Source organism: Labrus bergylta, chromosome 15 (genome assembly GCF_963930695.1).
Source record: "Labrus bergylta chromosome 15, fLabBer1.1, whole genome shotgun sequence".
Lineage (NCBI taxonomy): Eukaryota > Metazoa > Chordata > Actinopteri > Labriformes > Labridae > Labrus > Labrus bergylta.
The window spans coordinates 2491920-2504419 of record NC_089209.1 but is presented as its reverse complement, the minus strand read 5'-3'; the positions used below and the strand labels follow the sequence as shown (position 1 = coordinate 2504419).

The following is a 12500-nucleotide window of genomic DNA, read 5'->3' as shown; positions in this document are numbered from 1 at the left end:
GGTCGAGGGGAAACGCTGTCCAGTCTGTTGATGCTCCCTGTGCTGGCATTGTCGGCCTCCTCCTCCTCGTCACTGGACAGGACGACTGGGGGAGGAAAGTCACAGAACTCTGCTTTTATTTTGCTGTTTGTAATATTCTGAGTTCCTTTGGTCCCAAGAAACTTGACAACAGATATTAATGATGTTTGAAGCAGATACTTCAACATGAGGAGCCTGAGGTATTCTGAGACTCTAAATGTTTTAAACATTTTGGACATTTTCGCATTTAGGACTTCAAGGTCCAATCAGTGAGATGTGTAGAGAGGTAAATGATAAAGGTATCTTACTATATGATCAGACATTAAGGAAACATGCTATGTTGAAATGCTGGCTTCAACAATGCAGCAGCCAGTATGTCCTCCTTCTAACTTTAGATTCTGCTCCTGAATGCTCTGGATTTGTTTGGACCAGAGAAGGTAGGCGCTTTCAGACAGCTGGCCTATTTAATAAGAACGCCCTGACCTGATCGACCTTCGGGGTGAATTTCTAATATTTCATGCAGCCGTATGATGTAGTTGGATGTTTTTATCAAGACCGACAGTTGGGCATGATGGTTAAACATTTCCCTTCTTTTTACTCACTGGGGTCGTTGAGTTCGTGCCTCTGCGCCGCCGTCCTCTTCCCTTTGGAGGGGTTTCTGGCGCCACAGCAGCTGGACGTCCCGGCTAACAGAGGGGACCTGCCGTTGTTCAGGGGCACCAGGGTTCCTCTGGTGCTCGTGATCCGGATCGGCAGGGTCTCCACGCGGGGCACCCTTATGGTCGTGGCGGGTTTGTAGAAGTTCTGCTGCAGGCTTGTTGGTCCGGGGGAAGGCTGGGATCTGATGGGGGGTCTGGGGGTCGGGGATGACAGCGTGGCCTGCGGAAGGGGAACCAGAGTGGTGTTGTACCCGCAGGTGTGACATTTACTGGGGTCCTCGCTCGGCTTGTTGCACTTCATGCAGACTGAATGGTAGACGGTCGGCCGGAGAGGCTGCGGGGAAAACTCACTCGTTAGAGCTGCAGTCACATGAACGCCTGTGTGACATTCAGAAGATGACTAAAAAGAGGAGGAGGTGTGCAATGATTTCTGGGTAATGAAGTCTCTTACCTCTGCTGCTTTGACCTGTGAAGGAAAACTACAACAATCCTCCAGAGGTTTCCTCTTCTGCTGGACGCGGCGTTTGATGTTCAAGCTCTCATTTTCTGAAACACCAAACATAAAAAAACACAAATTGAGTTACTAACTGATGAACTTAAAGTATCATATGTTAAAGATCACTCTGTGTTTTTGGTGTACCTGCGATCTCTGGACAGGTGAGGACAATGCTGTCCAGCTCTGCACCCGGCTGCGTGTTGGAGAATTCACTTCTGCAGGAGAGAAAAACACAAAAGTTGGAGTGGAGGAGCTTCAAAAAGCAGAATCTGAATCGGCTGATCTTTAACATTCAACTAACTCCGCCCAGTTTGAAATCTGGTATTTATTGTGATGAGACATGAAGAGCTCCTGCACAAATCAAGGATGATGTCGTCTGATTTCAAACACAGTGCTTTGACAAAAAGTGTTTGCCGCCTAATCAGCTAACTTTTTTAAAAAAGGATTTTGAAGGCCTGTTGGGTCCTTCGAGGTCTGAACAGCTCGCAGGTTTCACGTGTTTGATTTCTAAACGTCATAAAAAGCAACCCTGTAGCCCGTCATTTAACTGTTTCTGACTTCCTGTAAGTAGCTAAATTAAATATTGACTAAATATTTTATATTTTTTGTTGTTGTTGAGCTCTTACATTACCTCAAATATTTCCAACAGCTATCAAAGTCAGAGAAGTCTAATTTTATAGCTGTAACGGGGTCACAGCGGCCGCGATAACAGACACGACATGTTCACCGTTGCCGTGGAAACACTGTTTCGTGAGAGGCCGCTGCATGATGAAGCGTGAGTTGCTGCTGAAAGCTGCCGTTCTGTCGCTGTGATAAAAACATCATGCAGCTTATACTCTGATACATCAGCTCGTCTGTAAACATTCTCTTCCTCATGGTCGGTTTCACCCGGTCGTCATGACTACGCTCAACTTGGAGGACGTTTTCATCGCGGGGTGGGGGGGATGAGCAGAGAGAATCACTCCCATGATTCCCCGCCAGTCTCAACATCATCTTCTGTTATTGTTTACATTGAGAGCCCCCTGGTGGCAGGAATCTACATACTGTGCGGTGTAAGTTCACAGATATCAACTTTCTTTTCTTTTTTAAGTTCAGTTTTGTCTTCAACAGCGGCTCAGTGTAGCTTTTAGTCAACAAACAGAAGGCTTGTTCCGGTACGGATGTGTTGAGAACAAAAAAACACACACAGCTGAAAGGGTTCAAAGAAGAGCAGTGAAAACAAGTACCGCAGAGTATGGGGCGGGGGAGGGAGTGGGGGGCGGGGGAGGGAGTGGGGGGCGGGGGGGGGGGGTTTGGATGTAAATACACTCAGCAGATTGAAGTCAAAGGTCACTGTACGGATGCACGTTGACTAAGAAAACAGGCATGACACTGCAGATATCTCACCACCGCTTGTAAAAACAGAGCTGAGGTGGGCTAATCATCAGCCAGACTGTAGCCACGAGTCAGAGAAGAAACATTCACAACTCAAGGCCGAGGTTTAACCAGCTCTCTGCAGCCTTTGAGGCAAACAACATGTCATGACAGGACAAACGAGAGAACTCCCTGACATGAAGAGTCGTGTCCCGTGTCCACCTAGCGGTTCTTGCATGTAGAAAATTGCTACACGCTCGTCCTGTCTCCATGACAACAGTCTGTTGACAACGGCCGCTATATAGCCGACACTGCTCAGTTACTTCTTACTGCACTCAGAAGAAAAAAAAAACCGCTAGGTGGACACGGGGACCCAATGAAGTAAATGTTAGATGCTGCAGGACATGGATGAAGAATGAAACGAGATCTAGTCTGATAAGTAAGAATCAGCTGGGAAAGTCTCACCTGTCCTTCAAATCAAGGCTGCTTGAAGACAAAAAAACCAACAAAAGAACAGAGAGAAACGCCATCACAGCGTGCGTCATTATTCAAGTTTTTACAGCCGACGTTAAAGTGAAAGCAACCTGAGACAACGAGCTGCTCGTACAGAGCCAGAAGTTTAAACTTAGATGATCAAACAATATCAAGACCCGATTTGTTACCATGGCAACAGAAATAGAAGTCCTAGGCTCCCAATTTGTGTGGAATTTATTCTTTTTAACAACCCAAAAGTTGAACACAAACTTCTGCACGCTGTCTTAATCCTAGGTACTCGCTTCATTAAAATCTTAAATGATTTAAAAAGATGTGAGAGAGCACACTCACGACGATGCATTCACTGACAGCCAGAGCCTCCGCTCTCAAATGTCTTAATCTCACGGGGTCAAAGGCCATTTAGGAGTAAACAACCATGACAGTCAAGCTAAAGGTGGCTAGCTGTTAGCTACCGGGTACAGGCGGCGTCAGTTTGCTTTACAGGACACGTCGTATAAACACTCTTAGTTGCTCCTCCATTTCTGACGTCCCTCTAACTTTATGCTGTCGTCGCCATGGTTATGTGTGTTGTCAGCTTGCTTCCTGATTGGCTATAGTTCCGTTCCACATGACAATGCACAGAGAGCGTGCTCAGCTGTCCTCGGGTTTTGCCTCCACACAACAGGATTTCTGAACCTTCAAACGGGAGCGGCCCTGATCGTCTTCCGAGCAGATCGGGGAGGTCAAACTCCCTGTGAACACAAACCTCACAGCACGGGAACATCTGGACGGATCGTCTTTGGATCCATCTGATAATCGGACCTCCGCTGACTTTGGTCAGAACGGGTGTTTACCGAGTCGCCCCTGGATTAAGAGACGGCTAACAGCTAATTCGGCTAACTTCTTATGGAGCGAGTTAGCCAAAATGTAAAACACATTTTTAGAGAAGAAACACACATCATGTCTCACTGTATCCATGGCAACATCATACTTCCAGTTTAAAATCCCGCTTCCAAAACTCCCCAAAAAAATGTTTCTTTCACTTCACTGAAACGTATTCTGTATCAAAAAAAAAAGCAGGTAAAGGTGGAGCGGCGGCGTCTTACCTTTGGACTGGTTTCCTTATCGCCGAGGGCATCTGTGCGTGCTGAAAGTGTCGCCCTTGTAAAACGATTCCCTGTGAAGGCGCGGGGCTGATGATGAAATAGTTGGTTCTGTTGGGCATGGGGGAGGACGTTGCTGCTACGGTGAGAGGGACCTCGCTGCGGGACACAAACGTAAATGTCACCTCAAACATCAGCGTAGCGTGACGACACCTCACAGGACAGATGATTACAGCGGGGATCGTAAGGATTGACCTTCAACCCTGCAATGACCATAAAGGCCGGGCTATCCATCTCTCTTTATGACCATCATTATTTTTCATAATTAGCTTAAACATCATCATGAAGGAAATGAAACATGGCTCTTTATGAACTTGTGAATAAACTGCAGTGACCTTTAACCTTTGCTATATGTTAAGTGTTTTCACATCTTAACCACAGAAACATTTCATATTTTATCTTCTCGGCTCCCAGAAGAAACTCCGCCTGAGCATCAACAGAGCGTCTAAATACGCCTCCTCCCCCCTCCCCCCGGCCGGTCTGCGCCCTGACACACCAAGCAGGCGGCAAAGAACTAGTAGCGACAAAAAGGCCCCACCGTGGCTCCTTCTTGGTGTGTCAGGGCCTTAACAATGATCCAGCAGGGGGGCAGTATGCACAAATCCACAAAGAAGAAGTAACCATGGCAACCACTTGCAGGCTGAGTCGATTCAGCTAACTGTGGATGTTTTTTGTGATTTTTTTGCGACGCCAACAACGACCCTCTTCCTACATCCACGTCTAGCGTGCAGCTCAGAGGATGAAGCCGGACTTTGGGGTGAAGCGTACTCGGATCCGGGCACCGGGGGTCTAAAGTGTGAAACCAGCCTTAAAAGTGTACCTGAGCCTCTTGGGGGTCAGCCGGTTCAGAGGCCTCATGTGACTGTTCGGCCGGTTTTCATACGTCCTCAGAGGATCCGAGGCCGTGAAGTGCCGGAGAGAGGGAGTCTGAGGACGGACACACACACACACACACACACGCACACACACACACACGGACACACACGGACACACACACACGCACACACACACACAGACACACACACACACAGAGAATGACACAATGCATTCACAATCCGCTTCAGAAGAACAAAAAACAAAATCAACAAATCCCGGTCCCAGCAGCCCTCGAGGAGACCTTCAGCAGTGGAAGCACCAGGACAGCTGGGGGGTCCTCTGGGCGCCGGGGCCTTTGGAGAGCGAGCTGCTGCAGCCCGTTTTCAGATTAATGGGAGCGAGTGGGAGTCAAAAAGATGTTTTTACCTTTTTCTCCTCGGGGGAGGTGGGCTGCTGCCGGTTCATCTCCTCCATGCTCACCACGCTCGCTCTGAGGAGGAGACAAAAAACAAACATCACGGTCAGACTCTGGTTAGAAACATGTTTTTAAATTATAATATTTTACATGGTTTGATAATGTTCATCTGTGTGCGTCAGTGTTGCTGTTAAATGACAGAATTCAACTCACAGCTTTCTTTTTAAATTGAACTATTATAACACTAAATATACAGACAGACAACTTTTTGGTCTTTTTATGCCTTCATTTTAGAGACGGGACCGTCGGTAAAATCAGAAAGGGGCGCCAGATGCTTAATGGTTATATCAGATGCCGCATGTACAGAGGCGATTGTCCTCATCGCAGCGACTGTGGGTTCAGGGTCCGGTCTCGCCCCTTTGCTGCATGTCATCCCTGCTAAGCTAGCCTAGTGGTTGGTTTGAGCGCCCCATGTCCAAGCGAGCAGCCCAGGTTCAAATCCGACCTGTAGAGCTCCTTTTCCGCTTCTCATTCCTCACACTCTCTCTCTCTCTCTCTCTCTCTGATTTCTGACTCTATCCACTGTCCTGTCTCTAAAATAAAGGCACAAAAAGCCCCAAAATAAAAACAACAAATTCAGATCTTCTGTCAAATCGTTAACCAAAAAGCTGCCGCAAACGATTTTGAGAGAGAGCGCTGTTTATACTGAGGTCAAGATTGAAACAAAAAAAGCCTTTAAATAATTCAAAAAAGGTGCAAAGAAAGGTTTCTGTCTTATCTTTCCACCTGTGATTGGAGTAAGTCATCGCTGGGATAGATCCTACTGAGTAGTAAAAACTGAGCAGAGGCTGATTTTATGTGCGCGCTAAGCTCTGTATCGCTGTGCCAGAGAGGCTGCTGAGTGCTTCATCAGAGACGGGAATAGCCTGCTCATCAGCAGGAGGTGTCACTGGGGTCTTTTCCTGTGTGTGGAGGCAGAGCTGTGTGCTGGGAAAGTGATGCAGTGCAGCGCCGCTGGTTGCTGAAAACAAAAACGAGGGGCCGGAGAAGAAGTGCTTACTCATGTCTCCTTTCCTCTTCACTGTCATCGGAGTGAGAAAAGCTCCAGCTGTGCTTGAACCCTCCGTCTCGCCTGGCGCCTGACCTATCCAGGGCTTGGATTGAACAATAAAAACCAGAGCACACCGTCAGTGCAAGGATACAGGGGCAAGACACAGCCATTCCTTAAAATGACATTCAGTTTAAGGGTTCATCACTGGCAAACAAAACTAAATGACAGCTGAGCATCAATGAGTACAGAGGAGCCTGAAATCTACAGAGAAAAACATGCAAAAGCATCAAAACTACACTCATGTCACTGCAGTTATGTTTGACAAAAGGGAACATTTTCCACATTCAGATGCAGATTATTTCAGGATGCATTATATCAGCTGGAAAAAAACATGTTTCTGCAAATAAAGATTAGTGTTATAATATCAAACAGTCTGATTTGTGACATGAGAGTAGGTGTAAAAGTACTGCACATGTGTACACACATTTTCAGAGATTTTTCTCTCACTGTTAGATCGTCTTTAAGTGAGTAGTTGAACAGATTTTCGACACAACAAAAACCACTTTTTGGGCTATTTTTGTGTGAGCACCAGTGTAGAAGACATTCAGGTAGATACATGCTCCCCAGTGCAGCTCCAAGCCGAGTGCTTCTAACCCAGAACTTCCACCAGATACGTGTGCATTGCCTGTCTCCAGCTGTCCGGCAGTGGTGCTCCGCAGCCTGTAACGGAGCACCACTGCCGGACAGCTGGAGTTACCGCAGTGATTAAAGATTACACACGCAACAGCGCCGCCAGATGATACGATGTATGTGGTATACACACATCAACAAACATTGCATATGGTCAATGTTCTCAACCGTCTCAAAATAAACCGGATATTTAAATGTTGTTTCCGAGTCTGAATTTCGCGTCCCGTTTGATCTTTTCTGTGGTAAATTAATGCGCCGTGCTCCGGCATCCTGCAGAAATAAAAGCCTTGCAAATGAGGCTGCAGAGGAGTCTGTATGACGGAGCTGAGACGCAGCACAGCGGAGCCAGAGGAAGCACACTCATTGAATTAAATAAAAAGCCATCGGCAGCGCAGACTGAACGAACACACATCTGTTAGAATTTCGCCCTGACTAAAGCTGGTGACGGGATGTAAGATCGATCAAGATTTGAAGGGATCATTAACCAGATCTCCATGTTTACATCGATCGAGACAGATGTAACCATCCACAGGTTCCCAGAGTGCCGCTTTCTTAAACATCATCAACCAGTTAGACCATCATCTGCTCTGTTGTGATGTCGTGCTACATGTGCTGCAGACCAGTGTTACAATGTGCTGATGTCTGTCAACAGGTCCAATATCGACCGATACGATGTTGAACGGATGCATCAGTGCATCCCGAATAAAACAGACTTATAGATTCACAGTGAAGCTCTGTTTGCAATTTTACAAAAGTCGTCTGTTTGCCTAAAAATCTGAGAGACATAGTTATATTTCTGAGAGCAGAATTGTGCACAATTTAGAATCCAGTTCTTCCACTATTTTTCTTTTACTTACATTATGGAGAACATGCAGATCTGATACCAAGAAAAAAGTGAAGAATCTTAAAGGAAGTGGAGCTCAAATGTTGACTGATTAAAGCCTGCTGCTGCTACATGGGAAACTGTACTGAAATGAATGACATTCCTTTAAGCATTGGGCGATAAGAAAATGATTTATCTCCCGAGCCAAAGGGAAGCCCTGGGCTCATTTCCAATAATCCGCAGACAAAGAAAGCATGAGAAATACACTCATCTATTACAAACTGTTCTAATAATGTGTAACATGTGCTGGATGTCGTTGACGCCCTGGCCTCGCCATTTCCTCCCAATATCAACTGAAATTCATGAAGCGGAAATCAAAAACAACAGCCAATGATAAACAAGAGAGCGGAGGATGCAGATGCTAAGTCGAGGAGTTCATAAAAATACATGTTCTGCATCATTAAAGACATCCAATAAGTACTGTGGTGTTTACCACATTTGGCCAAACTGCAACTACAAAATCATGTTACAGCATGTTGTCCCTCTGGCTCCAAGCCCAGAAGGTAAATATTAGTTAAAATCTTGTTCTCTGGAGAGTCTGTTGTCCTTAAATTAGGCTCATTATGTCTGCTTATGTCTTTGAAATGACGGGACGATTTCTGCAGAACGACCTGAACATCCAGGAAACAGCTGGTGCCAATCTTCAGTGGATCATGAATCTTAATAAAAGGAATAATACTCTTCAAATGTTTAAAAACTACATGTTGGATTTTGATCCCAGAGCTCTTCCGCATCAATCATTCATGAGCCAAATGAAGCTCGTTCCAATCTCTCCTACAAGATTCACAAGATAATGTTCAAGCAGGGACATTTACGTCCCCGCTGAGCTTTAAACACACTTGTTTATTTTTGTCTTAAGTGGATTTCCTGCGGGATGGATTCATGATATGTGACCCATAACGACAGCTATACAACCACAGAAACACCGTTCATCCAAACAGGTCAGAGCGCTGCTTGATCCAAAGCAGCTTGTTGTCACTCAGAGCTGACCTCAACCCTCAGGAGGGAGCGTCACAAGTTAACAAGTTCAAAACACCAAAAACAATCAGTCCTCATGAAATCCTTTGCATCATGGAAATATTTCCTCTGCAGTTGGTGGTCATTTTTAACAAGGCACATTTAAGTTTCGGGGTTAAAACAGGTAAATAAAAACACCTCTTCTATCATCTGTCCACATTTTTTTAAGAAGTACTTTAGGCAAATAATTTAACTAACCAACAAACCAAACTTGCAGCCCATGCACGGACAAGTGAAAGCCACATTTGGCCGGCTAAAGTTCCTGCAATTTTCAGTTGACATTCTTTTTAGGAGGATTGGCTCTCGGGCTGGGCAGGCTGGCCTAAAAATAAAATCTCAGATTTCAGTCCAAACTGGATTGGGGCAGCCTGTAAGGACTTGAGTTGGGAACCAGAGAGACACCGGTTTAAGTCCCAACGCACACCAAAATATGGAAGTTGGCTTGGTGAGGTGACAGGCACACGAAGCCTGAGTGACGTCAGCCGTCTGTTCCTGCAGGAGGCTCATCAGCAGCAGCCGCCATGTTGGAAATGCTGTCTCAGTCTAACGTTCAGTCGACCTAACGACAGGCTGAGAGCTGGAGCTGAGGCGGGTTTTAAACCTCTTGATGGACCGTTACATCGAGCCCACCTCTCAATCACGTCAGTTACACGCCTAACTATGGATAACACAGTGATGACAATAACTAATCAGACCTATTTCATTTTCTGTACCAGGCTGTAAACATGTTTATTTCTGCTGTAAAAATGTCTTTTTAGCCGGTCACGTGTGACTTCCGGGGCTCCTGGAGCCGGCCTCAAGCAGACACCCGACGAACTGCAGGATTTTGCATTTCAGCATTGGCTTCATTTTCAAGACTGGAGGTTGCCGCTTAGTGCCATGTCACCCCTCACTCTGACATCTCTCCATTAATGCCTACCTACTAACTTAATGATGATGGTCTCCATATTATTGATGATGATGATGGTAATGACGATGGTTTTTGTTTGATAAGGACGACTTATAAGATGGTTTCTATACTGATTAGAGCTCTCAAGAACTGCCCTCAATGTTGTGCTTTACCTCTGGTCACTTCCTGTCAGCACCTGTGTGTCCAATCAGACTCAAAGCTGATCGTTTGCTCTTACTCACATTGTTCCCTTTTTTCTAGATCCTTTCTTGTGTTGTTCTTACTCTCTGATGTACGTCGCTTTGGATAAAAGAGTCTGCTAAGTGAATTGTAGAATTGTAATGCACGTCCACAGATCCTGTTTGTGAATACGTTTAATTCCGCCTATGTGTGGACCAAAGAATGGAAGTTGGTCTGGCGGCTGGAGAGGTGCCAGGTCACTTCCCGAGTACTGACAAGGTGCGCTTGAGCAAGGCACTGAACCCCCAGACAGCTCTGGCGCGCTCCCTGTGTAAAGCAGGCCCCCCCCCCCCCCCCCCCGGGCTCTGACATCTCTCCATCAATGCATGTTCATAGTTCCTGATTGTGCATGTGTCTAATTCAGGTCCATGTGTGTGAAACTATATTTATTTATATATTTGAGGGATCGTAGAAGTCTAACCCTGTAAACTGTCTCCGTTATCTGTTCATCATTTTTTTTTTTTGAGTTGTTCAGAGCTTACATTAAAAGTTAAACAACAGATTCAATCATGTGTTATTTTACTGCTTCGACAAAAGTAAGATAAGATAACACTTTATTGTCCCATTGCACCTGAACGTGTCTTGCACTACAAGCTGCAGAAATCCTGCATTTAAAAGTGACATAAATGTGTATATAATATCTATTAAAATATTAACCTACAGCATATTATTATTTATTTTATCTGTGTTTTTTAAGTGCAAAGCCTCTGAACTAAAAGTGTGAAATATAAAACAAGTAAACAGTGATTAATGTCACAGCGCGTATCACTACATTACTGTTTGTCAATAATATCTCAAGCTGGCTATAATGTTAGCTTCCTAGCATGGGGGGGGGGGGCTAGCTCAGCGTCAGAAACGACTTTAAATGCTTTAATGTTAATTCCTACTAAAGTGTTTATGCATATAAATGTGTTGTGTGAACGTTTTGGGGCTGCTAACAGCTAAGCTAAAGGCAAGAAGGCCTGTCTCCTCACAGCCAGAGCATGCTAACGTGAAGCTAACGGTGCTAGCCGGGACCAGCCGGGGTGTCATCGCCTCCATCCGGGCCCGAGGATGTGGCACTGTCACCGGCCTGGCAGCGCTCATTGGAGGGTGTTAGCATGCAACAGCAAGGCAGTGTTATGAGGCTACAGTTAGCCACTTAGCACATCTGTGCACCCGCTGTGGTTCTTTTATTTTTGGACCTTTTTTTTTGTTGTTGTGTGTTTGGACCCAGAATCTGCCTCTCGACAAGCCGGAATCCGAGCTCTGTGTGCGGGTGAGATGTCTGCTGTTTGCGCCGGGGCAGCGGAGCGGAGTGTCGCAGCTTACCTTCAAGGAAAATGCTTCTATTGTGGGCCATGTTTATTCCATGATCCTCCTCGGATGATGGTGTTTCTCATCAGCAGGTCGGCTCTATGTAGCTGCTGCTGCTGCTGCTGCTGCTCGGAGCCGCTGAGCGTAAAGATGCAGGCGGAAATCACCCAACTCACTTCCGGTCACAGGGTTGGCTTCAAAGTAAAAGTCAACTAGTGGAGCTGCAGCCATCCATCTATCCATCCATCTATCCATCCATCCATCCATCCATCCATCTATCCATCCATCCGTCCATCTATCTATCTATCCATTACTGTATCCATCCATCTATCAATTCTTAAATCAACACATCCCCTCTATCCATCCATCCATCCATCCATCCATCTATCCATCCATCCGTCCATCTATCTATCTATCCATTACTGTATCCATCCATCTATCAATTCTTAAATCAACACATCCCCTCTATCCATCCAACCATATATCATTCCATTCATCCATCCATCTATCCATCCATCCATCCATCCAACCATATATCATTCCATTCATCCATCCATCTATCCATCCATCCATCCATCCAACCATATATCATTCCATTCATCCATCCATCTATCCATCCATCCATCCATCCATCCATCCATCTATCTATTTATCCATTACTGTATCCATCTATCAATTCTTAAATCAACACATCCCCTCTATCCATCCAACCATATATCATTCCATTCATCCATCCATCCAACCGTATATCATTCCATTCATCCATCCATCCAACCATATATCATTCCATCCAACCATCCATCCATCCATCCAACCATCCAACCATATATCATTCCATTCATCCATCCATCCAACCATATATCATTCCATTCATCCATCCATCCAACCATATATCATTCCATCCAACCATCCATCCATCCATCATCCATCCAACCATCCATCCATCCATCCATCCATATATCATTCCATCCAACCATCCATCCATCCATCCAACCATCCATCCATATATCATTCCATCCATCCATCATCCATCCAACCAT

At 45.5% G+C, this 12500-nt stretch overlaps 1 protein-coding gene across 6 annotated transcripts in view; it reads right to left on the bottom strand.

Annotated features, from left to right (window-relative positions):
• Positions 1-11621, bottom strand: part of senp6a (SUMO specific peptidase 6a) — a 24460-nt gene extending 12839 nt beyond the window's left edge. For 3 of the 6 annotated variants that reach the window (XM_065963690.1, XM_065963692.1, XM_065963694.1), the window contains exons 1-10: positions 11476-11621; positions 6455-6548; positions 5406-5469; positions 4984-5090; positions 4107-4262; positions 2992-3012; positions 1318-1388; positions 1129-1223; positions 621-1011; positions 1-85 (exon numbers count right to left, since the gene is read on the bottom strand). The exon at positions 1-85 is cut by the window's left edge and continues 154 nt beyond it. In XM_065963690.1, coding sequence (XP_065819762.1) covers positions 1-85; positions 621-1011; positions 1129-1223; positions 1318-1388; positions 2992-3012; positions 4107-4262; positions 4984-5090; positions 5406-5469; positions 6455-6548; positions 11476-11506 — 1115 coding nt within the window. In that variant the 5' untranslated portion in view covers positions 11507-11621. The remainder of the gene's footprint in view (positions 86-620; positions 1012-1128; positions 1224-1317; positions 1389-2991; positions 3013-4106; positions 4263-4983; positions 5091-5405; positions 5470-6454; positions 6549-11475) is intronic. The other 3 variants (XM_065963691.1, XM_065963693.1, XM_065963695.1) reach the window with 3 other exon arrangements.
• Positions 11622-12500: the final 879 nt, after the last annotated feature.